Raw genomic sequence first — 20433 nt, 5'->3', positions numbered from 1 at the left:
TTTATCGAATCTCGTAATATTCCAAATGCAAACGCAAGACTTCCTGGCTGTCTCGTTGCGGAAATCACATCAGACATAGCTTTAACTGTCATTTGGACCGCAGAGCTCGATATGCAGCTTTTATGGTATCGGAGCCCTTGCCAGAGGCTTACGTTTTCCAATAATGAGGTGGATTGCTGCGGTTCCCACAAGCCAATCACCAGCAAACATGAAGTCTTTGGTCTGTGCCGTTTAGTGTGCAGGGATAAAGCGTTTGGTCAATTTGGAAAGTTTTTCAACTTTTTCTTAAAAGCCTAACAAGAAAAATAACAACATAGCCAGTCTCACTTTTTATCTCAGTCACAAGGAATGTGTCTTTTATGTGGTCTACAAAATGGCCAGTGTGTGATGTTGAATATAGAACATATAGTCTTTGTAACAGGCCTGTCTTTGGGACCTGCCTGTGTGTATGCGTATGTGTGCACGCGTGCTGCAAGAGGTTGAATGCACAAAGCCTTCTGAGCCTTTTCCTGCTTTTGTGAATATTCATTCTCCCCTTAACTGTCCTGAAAGAAAAATGTGTTTTTGTTTCTCAGTATGTTGTTATAATTGCTTTAGGTTCAGGAAGCAGCACTAGCCTCTCACAGCAGAACTTGAGCTGCCAGTTTCCACAGTTTGTTTGCTTGATGTTTTTGTGTTGTTAGTTTTGGAAGGTAGGATAAGGTGTACAGTGTGGTGTAAAGGTAAAGGGAGCTGGGTTTGTAGCTCTGAGGTTGTAGGTTTGAATCCCAGCTTCTCAAACCGCTGTCCATTTGAAGGGGAATGTGAGCATTGCGATCTTATGAATTTTCCTGTGAGAAAATGGGCTGTCTTTCTTCCACAACCGCAGCGCGGTGTACCTGCGATAGATTGGACAGTCGCTGTCACTCGCTTTAGTAAACCTATTGATCAAGACGTGCTCCAGCTTTCTCTGCTGCAGCTGCAGGAGAGCAAGAATCGAAACCGCGAGACCATGAGAACATTTTCCCTGAAATATGCTGATAGGTTTTCATTGAAATGCAAAGGTAGTTCTGTAGGCAGACGCAGGCTAGCGTGAGATCTTAATAGTTTTTTTTTTCTTCTTTTTACTAAAATGTATTTCAGAATGAATTTGGCAGACTTGGAAGATGTTTTTCTCATCAAACAAGACATCGGTCTTGCTTGTTGGAGGCCATTTTGCAGTTTTGAGCCCCTCAGTCACTGCTCCTGGCTGTTATATTCTTTGTTTGTTCTTTCTCCCGTTGGATAAAATCAAGGCCTCCGTGTCTCTCCAGAAGCACGCCAGCTCCCTGTCATTGGTTGGGCTATCGATTGCTCTTAGAAAGAAACGGAGGAAACGAGGAAAAGCCTTTAACAGAGACTCTAAAATGGAAGCCTTGCGCTGGACGCAAAGGCAGCACCACGGCTGAGGTTGACCGTCGTCCGGTGTTCTCTTCCTCGGCGACAGCGTCGGAGATCTTCCCCGCGGCCCACGCCGCCCGGGCGAGGGGCTTGCGCCGTCCCGAAAAAGGGGTGGGTCTGTCCCCCCCCCCCCCCCCGCCCTGACAGTCTGTCACAACCCCCTTTAGCTTTTGTTTTTTTTTTTTTTTTACACGCCCTCTCGCCATGAAAAACGACTATTGATCCCTTACAGTTGTTCGGCTCATTTCTATTGATTGGATAAAAGAGAGATAAATGGAGGTTCAAATGTAATTACTTGACAGACACGACTGGACAGGGGTCAAGGAAACAAGAGAGGCTCCGCGTACCCTTCACGGGGGCGACCTCCAGGAGGCCCCGATTGAAGCCTGAACGGACGATCCCAATCCTTGCGTTCTCATTTGTGGAGGAGAACCGTTGTACCCCCAAGGGCAGCTAAAACGAGGTGTGTAATGTATGCGCTACGATGCGTCCCCAGCCAAACTCTTTATTTGGGTTAGTCTGCGTCTGGTGCTCGATGGCACGTCCCCCCCACCAGCAGTATTCCGCTTGGGATTTGAACCCGTAGCCTTCGGTGTGTTGCCTCTACAGATGACTTCCCCCCGCGTTGCTGCTCCTCCTCCTGTGGCACCGTTCGGACTGCGGTCTCTAATTTGTTGCAAACCAAACTAATTGAACAATGTAATGGTGTCGCGCCCTCAATCTCCCTCTCCCTGTAAACTTCTGATGGAAGTTGTAGTTTTGTTATGAAAGGTTGACCCCGTTATTCATTTGCGGAGCGCCACGGAAACAAAGCAGCACCTCCTGCTAAATTCAGGCCGTCTTTAGACACCCTGTTCATAGCCAGGATGGACAAACCAGCTCATACCTAGGTAACTCAGGTGAGGAGACTTTAAATTATAGAAAGTAAAGTTGGCAAGCCATGAACATTAGGGTAGTCCTCTACACGGTTGCCTCATTCGTGATTCTGAAGTCTAAAAAGAGATTTTTTTTCCCCGTGCCATCTTGCCATCTTTAGAGATGCTGTAGGAGCTGCAGTAGAATAAGTTTAAAACACGTGTCCGAAATTGTCAGGCGTTTTCTATGTGGGTCAGGATGAGAAAAGGTAACCATAAACGTTTTCAATCAAAGCTCTGTTTAACCACCGAAGAACCCAATATTTTTCAGCTCTGTCTTTGCTTGCTGTAATGCAGGCTACTGTGGAATCATGAGGGATGATGGCAGAAGTCTTCAGACAAAGTCCTTGGACGTTGTAAAAATCGTTGAAACTCAAAGATGGCAACAGCCGAGGTTTTAACATGGTAGTTTTCTGATTAAACATTGCAATCTTGTCTCATCTTGTTGCATCTTTGATCTGAACTGGGATTAGAACTACAATTACCAGATGTCATGGAAGAAATGCTGCTTCTCCTACAATAAGTACATAGAAATGCATATAATATAGTGGCTCTTTAATAATTATGCTTGCTAGAGGTGCAAAAAATGCACTTTCAAAATGGCTCATTATCTTATCAGCTATAATGGCGGCAGAACATCTAGCCCTGAAGATGAATGCTAGGACCGTAGAGCTAAGAACAGGAGCGACTGACGTGACCTTAGCCAAGCCGATTACTCGAACCCTGCACTCAAAATATAGAGATGAAAGGGAAGCAAATGGGCCGAGATTTAATTCCACTGACAAACACCACCTTCAGCTCTAATTTGGGCTGTTGATGCAAATGTGCGGGTGAGTTGAGGTTGGTTTCGTTTTATATATCCTGTATTTCGTGCCCTGCTCTGGTGCTCAGTTCTGGGATAAAGTTTGAGCCTGCAATGGTGGCCATGTTCGTCACTTAAATGGTAGGCTGTTGTGTTGAGTTCAGCCGTTTTTGCTGGGCTGGTGTCGTTCCCTCTTAAAATGCATATTACTGCAACATATTTCTGCACTCACTAGTATATTTCTAAATGCCAATATGAAACATCGACACGCGTTTAGTCTCCCCGGAAAATCGAATGCCTGTCAATCACATTGATTCTGCCACTGGGCCTGTGCAAACTGGAACAGTTTGGCAAGCCAGTTAAATGTTGCAGTGAATATTTCACCAGGATCTTGGCAGTAATTATCACCGTTTTGCTCGTTTAATAATTGAGGCACTGGTCCTTTTTTTTGTTTTGTTTTAATAATTGATATGTGAGACATTGTTCCTCTACCTCCCCCTCCCCAATAAATAATGAACAGGCCCTGACCCTGTTCGGCAGTGGAATTTCTGGACAGGCAAAGTCTCTATCATCATGACTGTTATTGATGATTTGTGACCTTGACACCCACACGCAAATACACCTGGGGAATAGGGTGGCTATGTCTGTCTTACAAACCATTAAATACACCGGTGAACACCGATACTAATGATGCAATAGCACAATGCAAAAAAAAACATGCTTGAAATTGACTTTATTGGGATTTGGACATTTTGATTTGGGCTTAGAATGCATTTTGATCGTTTCCCTTTTGGGACAGTCCCAACACATCCAGTCTGCCGTTTTGGGCAGCAGAAACATCACGGAATGTGCTTGAGGGGTGTTGTGTTGCCGTGAGTGTGTGGTGTCATTTCAACCTTACTTCAGATCTGCATTTTCAGGCAAATTCAGTTCTATAAGCACGGCTGTGGCAGATGATTTTGATCATTCATTTTCCTGCATTATTAAGGATCACAGTTGTGATGTAGCGAACTAGCTTCACAGGTCTTGGCCAGGAGCCCTGTAATAAAGGTAATAAGAACCTCATTGTTACGCAGAGAAGGTTTCATAAGAACACATCATTTACACGTCTGTCTGTCTGTCTCTCTCTTTTTCCCCCAGAGCGCCAAGTTCTACCGCGTCACCACGGAGAACTACCACAAGGCTGCCGACGAGCTGAACGCCAAGTTCCGGTGAGTTCCGCGGCGGCGCCACGCCCGCGCGCTGCTGAGAGCGTCCGAAACGCTGCCTCCTCTGAGAGGGTGGTGTGAGCGTGGGGCTTCACAGGGGCGGGGGTGTGTGTGTGTGTGTCTGTGTGTCTGTGTGTGTCTGTGTCTGTGTGTCTGTGTGTGTGTGTGTGTGTGTGTCAGTTTACCCTTATTCAGCAGAGGACCCCCTTCTCTTTTTCCCCTCCTCCTAAAAACGTGGGAAGGGTGTGCCTGGTCGGGAGGTTTGAGAGAGTCTGACCTGGAATGGGGTCAGTCCTGGCGAACGCCCAAGCCTTACATACCCTGTTACTGCAAAGCATAGAAAAAAATTGGATTCCTTTGTTTTATGTGTATTCCTGATTATTTCCTCGGCTGTAATTTGCTAAAATGTTGGGTGTCAGTTCTCCAGCAGTGTCTCAGCTTCTGCCTGATTGATCGCTTTGGGGTCTGGACTCCGCTAGCTTTGCGGTACCAGCTTTTTGCCAGCTTTTTCTGTTTGAAAGTTGGCCCGTGTGGCGGTGTTTGGTGCTGGGGTTTCAGCCCAGAAATCCTCACTGTCAATAAGAAATGGCCGAAGTGTGGTGGTTCCAAAGTGTTTTGAGGTGACATGTTTATTTTATGAATTCATTTATTTATGAACCTTCTGTTCCCTGGCTTGTCTTCTGTTTGGAGTAGAGCAACACAAAACATCAGTAACACCGTACAACTACAACATCCGCATCCAAATAATTTCTCCGATCTCATATAGCTGACTGTGTGCGTGTGTGTGCACGCGTGTGCGTGTGCGTGTGCGTGTGTGTGTGTGGGTGTGTGTGTGTGTGTGTGTGTGTGTGCTTGTGTGTGTTAGAAAGCCAGGCAGGTTGTGGCTTCAGCAAAAGCTCCTTTTCCATGTTGTTCGGTTATCTCCTCATTGGCTTCTCGCACTGCACGCCTTTACAGTGGCAGGCTTTTGATTGTGTATCAGAGACGTACGAACGCAGTTTCAAAAGATCACTTCCCTCTGATCACTTATCGTTCGAATACGAGTTAGACCTACACCACAGACAAGCGATTAGGAGAAGATTATCTACACGTCCCAGCTGTAGATCTGAAGTCAGTGTAAGTTAGGTGTGCCATCTCGTTTCTCATTCGACCGTCGGGGACCGTTTGCCAAATTTCGGTGAGGCGGCCGGTCGGCTTGCCGAGCGGGCGAGGGGTTTGGCAGGTGTCACTAACGGCCAGCGGAGGGTTTGGGGCGAAAGGCTTTGGCGCACGTTGATGATGCGTAGCGGCTTCAGGAGACCGGGCGTGCCCGTGTCAGTTCCTGCCTCGTGCTCCACGCAGACGCCCCTGGTGTCTGTTCCTGCCTCGTGCTCCACGCAGACGCCCCTGGTGTCTGTTCCTGCCTCGTGCTCCACGCAGACGCCCCTGGTGTGTGTGTGTGGGTCTCCTAACGAGCTCAGCAGCCACAGCAGGGTTCTGGCTGAGTTTGAGAGCTCCAGGACACATTACAGCCCACTATGCCTTTAAACTTTACTGCGCGTCGCCTGCAGCACACGTGACCAGCCTGCCGTGAGTCGGCGAAGGGGTATTTTTATTTTTTTTATTTTTGACATTTGGTGCCAAGAATTTGCCCTCAGAACTCAATGAAAGCACCGTGAACAACATGACTTGACCTTATCATGTGAGGAGAAGAGCCATCAGCCACATGCTTCTGGCTAAAGTGCACAGCGGCTAAAGTGTGAGAGTGTACCTTCAGCCTGTTACTCTGGCTGAAACCCAGAGAACGAGTATCCAGCTCAAGTGCACAGCGGCTAAAGTGTTAGCGTACCTTCAGCCTGTACAAGGCTGAAACCCAGAGACATGTATATAGCTCAAGTGCACAGCTCAAGTGTTACTGTACCTTCAGTCCGTTACTCTGTACAAGGCCGTCCCCGAGAGAGAGACAGGGTTGCTTCTGTGGAAACGTTATGGTGGCGGACTGGGAGCTGAGAAGGGGGTGGAACCGAGGGCAGATTTCAGGAGTGGCCGGGGGCACGAAGATTGCATTAAAATATCATTAACATGACTCTTGTCTCTGCTAACATGGGCGTCGTTCTCTCTCTCTGCAGAAATGCCAAAAATCGATCGGCGGTCCCGGGGGGTTGGGCTTAAGACACCGGGCGCGCAACTGCATTAAAATTGAGTTAGCGTGCCATTAGCGTGACACGACCCCGCGCGCTAACGCCGTGGCTCATGTGACGGGCGGCTGCATTACAAGGGTTCTGATTGGCTGATTGGATTACCCCGGCTGCATTACGAGCGCTCTGATTGGATTATGGCGGGGGGGAGGAAGATTTGTCCGTCCGTTAACCGAACCGTCTACGTGGTCTGATGTTACAGGAAGAAGGCTCGCGGAGAGTGAGCTTTTAGGCTAATCGAGTTTCATGCGTGTATTGTGTGCCCTGTAATTGAAGGGGTGGGCGTTAGCATGTACCGTAATAGCAGTAGTTGTGTCTGCTCCCTTTGGATATTACAGCTACGGATAGATACCGCAGTGCCATGGGTAAGATGCTATCGCACTTTAAAGATGGAAAGCAATAAATTAGATGTTTAGTCTTTGTGTCTCCAAAGTGCCATAAAGTTGAAACAGACACTGAGATGATAAAGGAAAATGGACTTCTTTGACAGATTGGACATGATCCGATGGCCCCAGTAAAAAAAACTGCATTAGCGTAGTTGAGGGGGAAAAAAACTACGCTTGTTCTGTTCAAAAGTTAGCCATTCCAACACGATTCATGTAAAAATGCTTTCTGTATCGTCGCTGTTGCCTTGTTCTGATGGTTAGACGTCAGTATTTATTGTTTGTTGCTGAATGAGGTTATTCTGTTTGAGGTGTGGGTACGGATGGAACTGTACCCTGTGAGATTACAAGCTGGGCTCGCCGCTGTTGTCTTGGCCCCAAAATGGCGGACGTTACACCATTTTGCTCCTTAATTATGCTGCCCTTATTCCCCCGCCCCCTCCGTTTGCAAAACTTCTAAAAAGGGGCGCTCGTGCGGACTCGCGCTCGGCCTTTCATCACGACGAGCCGCGGGCGGTAAAGCGCCGTGGTCTTCCTCGCCTCGTTACCGCTAACCCCGTCCGTTCGGCGCGGGCGCGTCGGTTCCGTTTCAGCCGGTCCGGCCCCCCCGCCGCGCCGTGCCGTGCCGTGCGTAGGCCGGCGCGGCTGTTTTAATTGGTGCGGCCGACCGGCACCGCTTTGGTCGTGCTCTGAATTCCTTTAGAAGGTACAGACGAAGAGAGGAGGAGGAGGAGGAGGAGGAGGAGGAGCGGGCGGCGGCCTGCCGGCTTGAGTGCCGGTGGAGGTCAGCGCCGGGCAGCGTAGGGGGCGGGGCTTCGTCGGTCTCCCTGGAGTTCATGGATCTGCTTTAGCGGTTGGATTTCTGAACCATTTTTCACCCTCCCTCCACCCCCCCCCCCAACCCCAACCCAAAACTGAACCGCATTGGATCATTTGTATTTATTTAGTCTTCTCAGACAGAAAGCCCTTCGGAGTGCGGGAGTTCTTCTCTCTCTCTCCGTGAGCCCCAGCCCTCCGCCAGGTCGTTTCATAATTCCATTATTCTGAAAGTGTCTGTAAACAATGACAAATAGACTTGCGGGTTATCAGGGGCAGGATTTGTGCTCACTTTGAAGCTCTGCCGAGAACATCAAACAGTTTTCTGGAAGATTGGACTGGAATTGCGTCACCGCGGAGACTAGGGCTTTCGGGGGGGGGGGGGATTTGGGGATGCAGTGTAGCCTCTGAAAAGCATGAGATCTGTCTTTCTCTCTCAATCTATCTTATTCTCTCTCTCTCTCTCTCTCCTGCTGTCTCTGTCTCTCTCCCTCTGTCTCTGTCTTCCTCTCTCTCCCTCTGTCTCTCTCTCCCTGTCTCTCCCTCCCTCCTCCTATCTAGCCTTTTCCCCTCTTGCAACCTGCATCCTTCCATCCATCTCTCCCTACCCCCTTTCCTAGCAAATCCCCCCTCCCTCCTTCACCTCTCTTTCGCTCCCTCTTCTCTCCATCCTGCTGCTCTCCGCTCTGCGTCCCTCCTTACCCGATTACCATCTCGTCCTCGCAGCCCGTTCTGTCATGTGTCTCAGATTCTCCTCGGCCGTATGATTTATGAGCGGGTCCAGCGGTCCCAGTAGGACCAGCAGCCGTTACGGCACGTATGAAAGGGGCGTCAGGCGCGTCGGCATGAAAGGGGGGACCCCCCCCCCCCCATCCGATACGCGCGGCTGTGTGGAAGCCCGTTGCCGTGGAGCTGGCCATTGTTACCGTGACCCCAGGGCTGTGTGGCCTGGCCTCGTCTGCAGGCTAGATTTGTTTTTTTTCTGTCTGTCACTGTGATGCGCAGGGCGCATAGACTGGGTCTGGAGGTCTGGAGCCGGGGTGGGAAGAGGAAACTTTAAGCAGAAACGACTGTTTTAAAGTAATAAAATGTCAGAGAGGTCTCGAATTGTGTACCGATTTTTGAAGGTGATTGTTATTCAGCAGCCGAACCACACACCCACACCCCAGGCTGGGGAGATTTTGTGTTCTGTAATTTGATGACCTTGAGAGAGGTCCCCCCCCCCCCACTCCCTCCCACCATCATCAGCATCGTTTATGCGTTTGCGCTTGTCTTTACTATTTCTTCTGGGAAAACAAAATTTGAATTATCGTTGCTGTTCCTGTATGACAAAAAAGAAGTTTTAAGAGTTTAGCGAAACGCAGTAAATTCTGAATTTATATTTGTGAGACGTGCGAGCCTCGTCTGGGTTCCGTGGCGGTTTTAAGGCCTTATCCTGAGTCTCAAGGGCATGCTGGTACAGAGAGCCGAGCTTTGATTGACAGCGGCCGCGTTCGACGTGAATGCGAATACCTTCGCGGCGATGTCTCCCGCTCGAATCCGCGGTCTGACCGAGACTCCGCAACCGCAACCGGTTCTGTTTACGTGAGGTCATTCTTTCCCCAGGCTCTGAGATTTTTTGAGAGAGATCCCATGATTGTGTTTCATGCGCTGTTTGTTTCGGGGCTGACCGTTGTGTAAACCTGCGGTTCGGTCAGAAGACCGGACGCGGTCTGAAAGCCTCGCTCGTTTTTCAAAAGCTCTCGTTCGGAAGCGCGCGTTTCAGACGGAGCGCCCGAGCGGCTTTTTGTATTTTCGAGTCCCTCGGGGAAGTAAACTCGTTGTTTACAGACGCCGGCGGGCTCCGATTTCATGGGAACGGGAGGATTTCCAGAAAGCAGTTTGACCGGATTCGTGCAGCCCAGCTCCCCCGTGGGGATTTGGTCTGTTGCAGTGGTGCGGTGCAGTAACCCACCTCAGAGACAAGCAACATGAGAAGAGCCCCAGAGCCTCCCGGCTGCCTCCTGGACTCAGCGTCACCGTCCTCACGCTCTGCGAAACAGATACAGCCAGGAAAACCGTTTTTTTTTTTCTGTGTAGCAGATGTTCAAACATTGCTGCTTGAAAGACACCGGAGGGGTCCCGGTTTGAGTGTCCTTGGGCTTTGCGCGCCCTCTCCCTCTCTCTCCCGGGGAGATTATCTTGTGTGGGAGGGGGAGTGGAGCGTACCTTGTCCCCGGAGCTGATGGGTCGTATTCGGGGCTGGCTGTCCGTGTGCTGGCTGCGACGGGCTCGCGTTTGGGAGTTTGGGCACGGGCCCCCCCCGGTCCACCAGCGCTGCTCTCGTCACAGCCGACGGGTCCCGGGGGAGGCGTGGCGCATCGGTGCAGCGCGTCGCTGGCGTACGCGCCGCACCGCCCTGGCTGAGCTGCGCTGCAGTCCCACGGTCGACAGTTTGAATCGGCGGTGGGCTGGGGGAACCGACGGCGAGAGAACGCGGGACCCAGACTCCGCGATCTGCTGAACGAAATGCCGCAGTGCGCGGCTCGTAAGGGGTTAACTCTTCCTTTAACTGTACAACGCCCCCCCCCACCCCCACCCCCACCCCCACCCACTGCGTGCGGCAGTCGGAGTTAATGTCGTATGACAGATGTTTTGGCATGCGCCTGCGACAACACTATTGTCCCTGTGAGGAGAGCAGTCCCGCCCGCTTCGTCCCCGCGGAAGGGAAAGCTGGAGTGCGCGAGATTTTAAACGCGAGACGAGTCCCTTTTTTCCCCTCAGACCCTCAGAGACAAAGGACAGCCGCCGTCGGCCGCCGCGCGCCCCTGATAACATCAACGCCCCCCCCGCGCGCGGCGTTAGCGCGAGCGGTCTGAAAGCGCTAAGCGGCGGCCATTTTCCCTGAGGGTTCTGAAGAATAACGGGTGATAATAACGTCTCTGTTTAAAGGCGCCAGAGCTCCTTAATGTCTGCTTAAGCAGGTTTTTTATGCTTTTACATTTGGGTGTTTAGCGCACGCTTTTCCAGAGCGATGCCTGAGCACAGAGGCTTCGACGACGAGCAGAGCCAACGCCAGGTCGGCAGGGTTCTGGGCCAAAGTATTGATTAACACATACACCAGCAGCATTAAGCTGAGTGTCGTAGGACCTGCGAGAGAGAGCTGGGGAGTGTAATGATTTTAACAGCAGCTAGGTGTGAGGGTGCAGTGTGGGATGTCACACTGGTAACCCGCCCCCCCAACCCTTGCTGCTACCCTAAGCGGTGCCCCCCCCCCCCCCCCCCCCCCAAACCTTCTGACTGACCCACGGACTATTATGGCTCAGCACAACTGCTCTAGCTCTCCTGTCACATACTTTGTGTGCCAGTTTATGAGGTGCTTACATTTTCACACTTTAAACTCAGATTATGCTCAGTATGCCGTTCCCCGCAGAGGGCCTCTGGCTGACTGATTGGCGATTGATTTGGTTTGCCGCAGAAGTGGGGCAGTAGGGCAGTGGGAATATCAGCCCCCTTTTTTTGGCAGCGTGCCCCCGCCCCCACAGTGCACCGTGGGTAATGGAGCGGGACCCCGGGCCTCTGTTCTTCATACCCAGAATCAGAGCCAAATTCCCCCCCATCCGAGGTTTAAAAACGCGCTCATAACTTCCTTCGGGTGGCGCGGGGAACACGGGGAGGGGCGGAAACGCCGGAGCCGCCGTTTCGGTCGCATGCCGCGCGCCCTCGGCGCGCTGCGTAGCGTGATGCTATCCGCGCGGCGCGTAGCGTGATGCTATCCGCGCGGCGCGGGCTCTGTTGTTTCAGCGCGGCGGCGTGAGCTACAGCAGATTGAGGAGGGTCGTTTGAGCGGCGCTGGCCCGGTACGAGTCGGGGCGCTGGGCTGGAGCCGCAGAACTGGCCCAGTGACGCTAGCTCCGTAGGAGCGGAAACGCTTGGCCTGGTGCTGCGGCCCGCTGGCTCGGCGCAGACAAGATGGATGTTCCTGCTCCCGAGCGCGCTCGAAAGTTTTTGGCGCAACCGAACTTATCGAAGTTAACGTACTGTAGTTTGCTGTAGCAGGGACCGATTCAGTACAGCGTAATATTTTTGTAAAGGTCAGTATGGTGAGGTAATGTTCTTCAGTCCAATTCAGTGTGTTTGGTGTTGTAGTAACTGTTAGGTATTGTTTGATAACATGCTAAATGTATGATGTATTGGTTCTTCCAGCACGGCAGTATTGGCTGATAAACGGTTTCATGTTTTTGCAGTAAGCGGCATTGTGAGAATTCGTTTCATACGGTCTGAAGTGCTTGTGGCAGCCCTTGCTATTTTATTAGCATTAATAATCTTCATCATGTTTCCAGGGCTTTGCTGGGCTTTGTGTAGCAGGCTAACGCGGCTCATTTCTACCCCTCCCTCTCTGGCAGGCGCTACGAGATAAAGCCCGTCTGCGCTGACCTGCAGGGGCAGATCCTGAAGTGCTACCGGGAGAACACGAGCCAGACGCTGTCCTGCTCCAGGATCGCCTCGCTCTACCTGCAGTGCGTCAACGATGCCAAACAGGTGAGTGCGCCACTGCCTACACAATTGTTGGAGGGAGTGTACGAGTGTGGGAATGTGGGAGTGTGCAAGTGTACGAGTGTGGGAGTTTAGAAGTGCACGAGTGCACAAGTGTGCTAGTGCACAAGTATGCAAGTGTACAAGTGCGCGAGTGTGGGAGTGTGCAAATGTATGAGTGGCACTCCCCTTCATCCAGCTGTCTGTTTCGGATGCAGAGGGCGATGCATTGTCGTTTTCCACCATGCCATTTGTTTTCCTTCCATTAACCAGAACCCCAAGCTGGACCAGCCCCAGCTGTGGGCTGCACACATGTGAGTTACACAGCCTCGTGTCCTCTTGCACATGTAGAGGCATTAGACGCATTAGCGCAGTGCAGTCTGTGTTTGTGTCTTTGTTGTGTGTAATTAAACGTGTGTTGTGTGTGCGACTGTGTGTCTGTATAGTGGAGGTGCACTCCAGTCACTTCACCCAGCCCTGGGTTTTGACCACAGACAGCCCGTGCGGGAAACTCATGTCTCCACGAACCCCCCCCCCCCCTCGCCCCAGGCACCTCCAGGCCCTCTATAAATTACCAGCCCCGTGTGAAGGTCCATTTCCATAATGACTGCTGACACTGTCTGCCGTTGGTACTGCATAAGCCTGTGTTTAATGCAATAAGGAAAGGCTGGGCAGAGCAATCACCATACTTTTGTCTTTTTTATTTCTTTTTTTTTTTTTTTTTAATCCAAGTAATTTTAAAGCGCTTTGGCCTCGGTGCTTATGGTAATGGCACTGGGCAGAGGGGGTCCAGGGTATTGGTGGCTGTAGTTATTCTAATGCCTCTGTCACCTGAATATACAGTATGGCTCTCAAACCATATAGTATTTACATTCAGATGAGTATTTTTTATTAGATTTCTTTCCAATCGTACACTCTTCTGAAGAATCTGCTCTGTTCTTCTCTCAGGGGTATTGGTGTAAAAACAGACTTTCATTACCTCATCTGAGTTGGATCCACTTGTTTTAAAACTGTACATCATGTAAATGCCCGTATGTTTTATTCATGGTCTCTCTGAAAGCCCACCTGTAATCTTGTTAATATTCTGGCATGCTTCTTTGTGAGCCATTATGTGCCCGTGAATTCAAAATCTCCCTTGATCCGCAAAACAGACAATACATGCAGCCGTAGAGTAATCTATTTTTTATTTTTTATTTATTTATTTTTTTATATCAGTTTCCTGCAATCAAAATACAGGGAGAGGGATTGTCCTCCGATAAAGATTTAAAAGCATGGACCGCTCCTGGAAACGACGCTTTGAGAGAGTGGAACAAGAGACGACAGTTAAGATATGAAAGATGAGAGACAGACTAGTAAACAGTGAGAGAGATGTTACATCTTGGTTATGATGGATTCAAGGTGAGACATACACATTATGAAGAGTGTATTGTTGAGATGTCAGATATTAGGAGAGAAATGTAAGAAAGATATAAGTTGAGAAACAAAATGGATATGCACACTCACTCACTGGTCACTTTGGAGGTACACCTGTCTAGTACCAGGTAGGACCCCCTTTTGTCTCAGGAACAGCCTAAATAATTGGTGGCATGGATTCAACAAGCTGCTAGAAACATTCCTTAGGGATTTTGACCCATGTTGACTTGATTTGGCCACACATTCATGATGCAAACATCTTATTCTTCTTCATCCCAAGAGCTGCTCTGTTGGATTGACATCTGGGTACTGTGCAGGCCATTGGAGTAAAATGAAGTTACTGGCATGTACATGGAACCAGCTTGGGATGCCGCAGGCTTTGTGACACGCTGCGTTATCCTGCCGGAAGTATCCATTTGGGAAAGGGGTAGACCCTGGCCTCAAAGGCCCACTGTCACCTGATTTTCCTGTTCATGGCTGGCAGGGGTGGGGCCCCACCGTGGTCTTCTGCTGCTGTGGCCCTTCCTCGTGAAGGTTCTGCATGTTGTGCGTTCAGAGGTGCTCTTCTGCTCGCCACTTTTGTAAACAGCTATTTGAACATTTGTGGCCTTTCCGTTAGCTTGGATAAATCTGCCCATTCTCGTCCGACCTCTATCATTAACACGGTATTTTCGGCCACAGAACTGCCACTTACTGGATGTTTTTTTCTTTTCTTTTTTTTTTGCCTTTTCTGTAAACACTAGAGACCGTAGTGCGTGAAAATCGCGAGAGGACAGCTGTTTCCGAGATGCTGGAACCACAACGTCTGGCACCGACAATCATGCCAGTAATACTTTGGTCGAACAAAAAAACTAAACCTCAGGTGTACTTTATAAAGTGACGTGTGTGTGTGCGTATTTGTGTGTGGAGATAGAAGTGAGTTATATGGAGAGAAATTTAAAAAATATACCATCTATGAGATAGATGTTACTGATGAGTTATGACATGAGGAGAGATGTGAGACATGGGGGATAGAAGGAAAAAAACTGCTAGAGATGTTAATTTATGAGGAGTGAGATGTCACCAATTATAACCAATTGAGAGATTGCAAAATACTGAGAGAAAAGGGGTACAAAAGAGACAGCAGTTTGGGCAGGAACACCGGTTCTCTCATCCGGAGCGTGAGTCTCGTGACAGTAATTACAGCTAATTTATTATCGGAGTGACGAGATAACATTCAGACCCGACTCTGAACTTTTCCTTTCTCTTTCGGCGCTTTGCGAAGCCCCGGAGCGGCGGAGGTGAAGCCGATTTAAAACCCCGGGCAGATAAAAAATAAAAACGCCCTCTTTCCGCTTTCCCCACCTTATTTATCACGCGAGGCGCAGGTTTCCCAAAAGAGAACGCGGGCGGGCGTTTTTCACCGCCTATCTGGGCCATCAGTCAATCAGTCAGGTTCGGCTAAAAGGCTCGGTCCTTTTCACGGGGTCACTTATCTTTCCTCCGATCGCGTCGCTGAAAACGCAGGACGAGGAGAGGGGAAATATTTCCTTTTTGGAAAGCGGGAAATGCGGAAATTATTATTATTTTTTGTTCTGGTGGAATTATTATTGTCATCACCGGAGGTGAGCTTCATATACATAACGCCGTAACCGACAGGACATCTGTGGCCCGGGTAATTAACTGCATGCTTCCTCTGCATTGCCTTTGGAAATTTAGCCTGATGCGGCCAATTCGTCATCATTAGAATGCGAGGGTAATAGATTTATCATTGACGTGATTTAAAAAAAAAAAAATTACAATTAGCCCAAATTAATTGTTTTTTAAATTTTGCCCAGTCGTCTTAGTCAGGTGAAATGGGAGCCTGAGGATTCTTGGAAGTGTTCATCTTGAGTGTGTCGTTGATAAAGGCTTGCTTCAAGTGTCACTTCCTGCTTCGGTTTCTGTGTTTTTAAATGTGACATGAACCGCGTTTCTGCAAGACTCCCTCTGGAGCTCCTCAAGGTACACATAAGGGGACGCCAGCAGGGTCCCGTTTATTTCGAACCTGTGACCGTGGTCACGGTCAAACGGTTTCTCAGTAGTACTTCTGTGGTCAGTGTCAGCGTTGTATAAGGAGTTCTGTCATCCTTTGGCTCTTTGCGTATCTCTCCACTAAGGGTTTTTATGAGGCACGTGTGGTCATTCAGTTTTGCTTGCTTGTGATGGCTGCCCAAGTTGTGGAACACTGGGTCCATCTCAGTGAGGCTGAATTCAATGTTGAGGTTGCAAATGAAGTCTTGTCTAGGAGGGAAGATGGTGTATGAAAATAATGATAGGAGACTCATTTCCATTTTTTATGTGCTGTCTTTCCATCATTCCCCACCTCTCATTCTCCCTCCGCCTCCCCCTCTCACTCATTTCACACTTTTCCCTTATATTATGCCCCTTCTACTGCATCCTCCCCATCCCAGTGCTAAGCATTCTGGGAGTTGTGTTCCCTGATATCAAATGCAATTGCATATATCTATATTATATGAACAGGGAGGCAGGTTTGCCGTAGTGACCGTGCTTGCATACAGAGTGCACTCTGCCCCCTTCTCCTCCTCACTCACTCACTCGCTTCTTCTCTCACACCATCCATGTTCTTTCTGCTTTTTCTTTTTTTTTTTCTCTCTCCAGAACAAGATGAGGACGGGAGGCTAACGTCCCGTGCCGCAGCGAAGTAGCCGTGTTTTTGTGTTGTCTACGGCGATACGGACCCGGAGGTGAAGAATCATGTCCAGAGACACAACCGACCCAGGAGAACACACCAGGAGAACACACCAGAGACTCAGACCGCAGCAGCCGGAGAGAGGGGGGATCCACTCTCCAACCGTTCCTACAGCACCTGGACGGAATAGGTTCACTACCCACTGGTTCCTGAATACCTCTCCTTACATCGCCAGGAGGGAATAGGTTCACTACCGAATTGTTTCTGAATGCCTCTCCTTACATCGCCAGGAGGGAATAGGTTCACTACCGAATTGTTTCTGAATGCCTCTCCTTGCATCACAAGGAGGGAATAGGTTTACTACCCATTGGTTCACGTCTACCTCTGCCTACCTCCCCAGGAGGGAATAGGTTCACTACCCACCGCTGGTCCCTGTCTACCTCTCCCCAAGTCACAAGATGGTTTGTAGGTTCACTTCCTACTCTTCTCAGTCTACCTCTCCCTACTCCGCAAGATGGTTCCAGGGTTCACTGCCACCACACAGGAGACCAGCACCGCAACAGGAAGAGCTGCTCCGCGAGACATCTGGGATCAGACCCCCCACCTCTGTGGTCTGGCCCCAGTGTTCAGAGAGCAGCCGCACGTTTCAAACGAATCGCACGGATCTGGCCCCGCCGCCGCCCGCCCCCGCCCGCCCGCCGCCGCCGCCCGCCCCCGCCCGCCACAGCGCCTCCCGCCCGGGGCGTTCGCATGCTCAGCTTCGCTCCCTCGCCACGCGTCGACAGTAAAAAAACAAAAAAGTGCGTTCTCCCGCCCGTTTCCCTTCCTGCTATCGTGACAGCCCCCGCGTCCTTTCCGGACGTTTCTCTCTTCATCTCGCTCTCCGTACGCGCGTAGAGTCCAAAGGCGCCGCTGCTTGCTTTCGTTTTGGTCTGCATGAGTCTCATCACGTCTGCCGCACCAGGAAAATAATGAAAATAAATAATGAAAATAAATAATGAAAGATGCTGTAATTGTCGCCGATCATGTCCTGTCAATAATACATTTGCTGCACATGCACCAGTCTCTGAGTCCCTGTTGTTTTTATTGTGGGTGGGTGGGTGGGTGTGTGCGTACGTGCGTGGGTGTCTGTGGGGGTGTATCTGTGTGTCTGCGTGTGTCTGTGTGTGTGTGCATGTGTGTGTGGGGAAAGTCTGTGTTTGGGAGTGTATGTGCGTGTCTGTGGGGTGTGTGCGTGTGCATCTGTGGGGGTGCGTGTGTTTGTGCATGTGAGTGTAAATTCTCTCCAGAGGGCCTCTCCTCATCTCCTGCGTCTGTGCTGAAGCAGACCTTACAGATCCTAAAACTGAGAGGGGCAAAGTGTGTCCCTCCCTTGGGCTCCATCTTAAGTGCTCTTATCACACTCCTCCCTCCTGAAAGAATTGAGGTCAGTGCTCAGATCTGACCCAGCTGGCACGCGGGGACAGCGAAGACGTTCGCTGCGAAACCTGAGATGCCAGGTCCTCACAGCTTCACTTCACACCTAGCCTCTGTTCTCATGGTAACATATGGTGGATATGCCTCCTCGCTGGTAATTGTTGAATATCTTTTCACCGTGATTTGACTGTGCAGTGTGTGTGCGTGCGTGCGTGTGTGTGCAGATCTGACTGAAAAGCCTCTTACAAACACTCCATGGGTCCATGGGTGTCACATCTGCCTGGAGACGCTCTCTAACAGTATGTAGTCATTTGTCATAAATAGTGCAATTAAAGCTTTAAATAACTGCAGAAGAATGCAGTCACATACGGATTATGGCAGCTGTATCATGACCCACATGTATGTATTTACGCGATGTGCACATTGGAAACATCTCTCTTCATCCTTTTTTTAGGGTCAGCCTGGGGTTTAATTTTATGGTTGTCATACTGGATTGTCCCTTGGAACTTTTATGGACACTTTCAGTCTCCAGGTCTTCTGTGACATATGAGAGGGGTGCAGTTCTTACTGCTTATGGGGGGTAGCAGTGTAGTGTAGTGGTAAGAGAATCTGGCCTGAAACTCCAAGGTTGTAGGTTTGATTCCCTGGTGTGATACTTCTGTGGAGTCTTTCACATTTGTTAAATGTCCAGCTGTGTGAATGGATTTCATTTAATGGATGTACACGGTACATCACTGTGGATAAGAGAGTCTGCTTTGTGCCTAAAATGTATATGTTAGGGTTTAATTTGTAGACTGTCATTACTCATTACTGCCTGAAGGGGGCGAGCTTGCTGACTGTCATTACACTCACTGCCTGAAGGAGGAAGTCATCATACCTGTCATTACGACCCCTACCCAACGATGGTGAGCTAATCTTCCCTGTCATGACTCACAGCCTGAAGGGGGTACTCACTGCCTGAAGTAGGGGTGTTCACACTGCTTGGTCTAACTCACTGCCCGAAGGGGACAGTCTCATCCTGCCTGCAGTGACTGTCTCTGCCTGAAGGGGGCAGACTCCCCACCAGGACCAATGTAGCCCTGTGAGTCGCGCCACTCTGGTGTGAGTAAACTATGCAGTGTGAGGGTCTCTTCGTGGTCTGAAGGGGGGCCTAAATCCAGGAGCTTGAATCGAACCTCCTTCCCCATTATCACAGTACGCGTGTGACTAGCGTGACTATGTTGAACAGGGGGTGTGATTCGAGCGCGAGACGGCGAATGGTTAAACGTCCGCGCGGCTGGTCTCCGCAGCCTCTCCTGTTCCTTGCTCTGAGTCACCCCGACCTCTCTCCTTCCCAGAGACGGCTCATTAAAACCCCGGCCGAGGCGTCCCGAAACCGTGACGCCCGGCCGCCGGCTACTCCACCTTCCTTCTGATGTCCGCTGTGACATCACCTCTGTGTAATGAGGCCTGAGGTGGGGATAAGTAGAATTTTTAATATTACTCAAAAATACATACATGTAAGCAACTATAATGCAAGAAGCTTGCATGCCTTTTGTATAATGAAAACATCCAAATGCTGATCCCAGCAACTGTCAAAAAAATGGATTGGCGGCCTGTCCAGGGTGTATTCCTTCCTCTCGCCCAATGCACACTGGGATAGGCTCCAGCACCCCCCATGACCCTGCCCAGGATAAGCAGGTATGCATGATGGATGGATGGATGATTCCTGCAAGTATCAAAACTATCTGAATACAATTTCCAGAAATTATATTTCATTTTTTTTAGACCTCTTGAATACAAAGGATTTGAGAACTGAAATGTCTATACAATAGCCATAATTATGGGATAGAAATTATCCTGGATTCAATGATGGTTAAAAATTGTCTCTCTTAACCTTTCTGCTCATTTCGAATTGTTCTGAACCATCTTGGTGCATTGAACCACTGAATAAAATGTGTAAATATATATATATATATATATATAAAATATATTTTAATCTTTAGATTTTAACATATTTCAAATAATATATTTTTTTCTGTTATATACTTTAAAGAAATATATTTTTTAGGCCATGGACATTTTAATGACAAATATTTTCTTTAGTTAAAATGTAGCTGTTTTTCACCCATTTCTGATGAAGGCAGAATCCTCTCACTGCAGACACTGAGCTGAGCTCTCACACCTGGGAGCAATGCTAATATTCTAACACATGCACACACACACACACACACGCACTGTCCTGTTCATGTGATGCCTGTCAGCTGTCCTTTTTTACCAGGTGTTATGAAGTGTGTGTGTTTCATTAACTGCCGGGTGATCATTGCAGCACGTGCAGCTGGCTTGAATGCAAACGATGAGCAGCCGTAGACATACAGATAGCACTGGACACGGCCTAAAACGTGAAATGTACACTAATGTTGGTTTTCGTGTCATGTGACAACCATGAAGCTAAGCTTTAAGTTCTCTCACCTCTTGGTCATCAATTAGTAAGTGTTTTCCACTGCACCCACAACTGGAGGAAATGGAGAGGATCAAATCATAATTAGTCTATAGCTTTAAAACAACTGTTTTTTTTTTTGTTTTGTTTTGTTTTTTTCAAATGAATGATACTAGAAATCTATGTATAAGCAAAGCCGTCATGACAACCTGTTAGCAACTGCTAGAACACCTGGCAACAGTGAAAATGATCGTGAAGCTGCTGCTTTCCTTCATAAAAA

The 20433-nt window shown here is 49.2% G+C and overlaps 1 protein-coding gene across 4 annotated transcripts in view; it reads left to right on the top strand.

Moving 5' to 3' along the window:
• Positions 1 to 17382, top strand: part of chchd3a (coiled-coil-helix-coiled-coil-helix domain containing 3a) — a 79177-nt gene extending 61795 nt beyond the window's left edge. For 2 of the 4 annotated variants that reach the window (XM_064342639.1, XM_064342640.1), the window contains 3 exons: positions 4276 to 4346; positions 12105 to 12240; positions 16288 to 17382. In XM_064342639.1, the coding sequence (XP_064198709.1) occupies positions 4276 to 4346; positions 12105 to 12240; positions 16288 to 16311 (231 nt within the window). In that variant the 3' untranslated portion in view covers positions 16312 to 17382. Of the gene's footprint in view, positions 1 to 4275; positions 4347 to 12104; positions 12241 to 12507; positions 15198 to 16287 lie in introns of those variants that run through there. The other 2 variants (XM_064342637.1, XM_064342638.1) reach the window with 1 other exon arrangement.
• Positions 17383 to 20433: the final 3051 nt, after the last annotated feature.

The sequence above is a fragment of the Anguilla rostrata genome, chromosome 7 (assembly GCF_018555375.3).
Source record: "Anguilla rostrata isolate EN2019 chromosome 7, ASM1855537v3, whole genome shotgun sequence".
NCBI lineage: Eukaryota > Metazoa > Chordata > Actinopteri > Anguilliformes > Anguillidae > Anguilla > Anguilla rostrata.
This window is presented reverse-complemented; position numbering and strand designations above follow the sequence as displayed.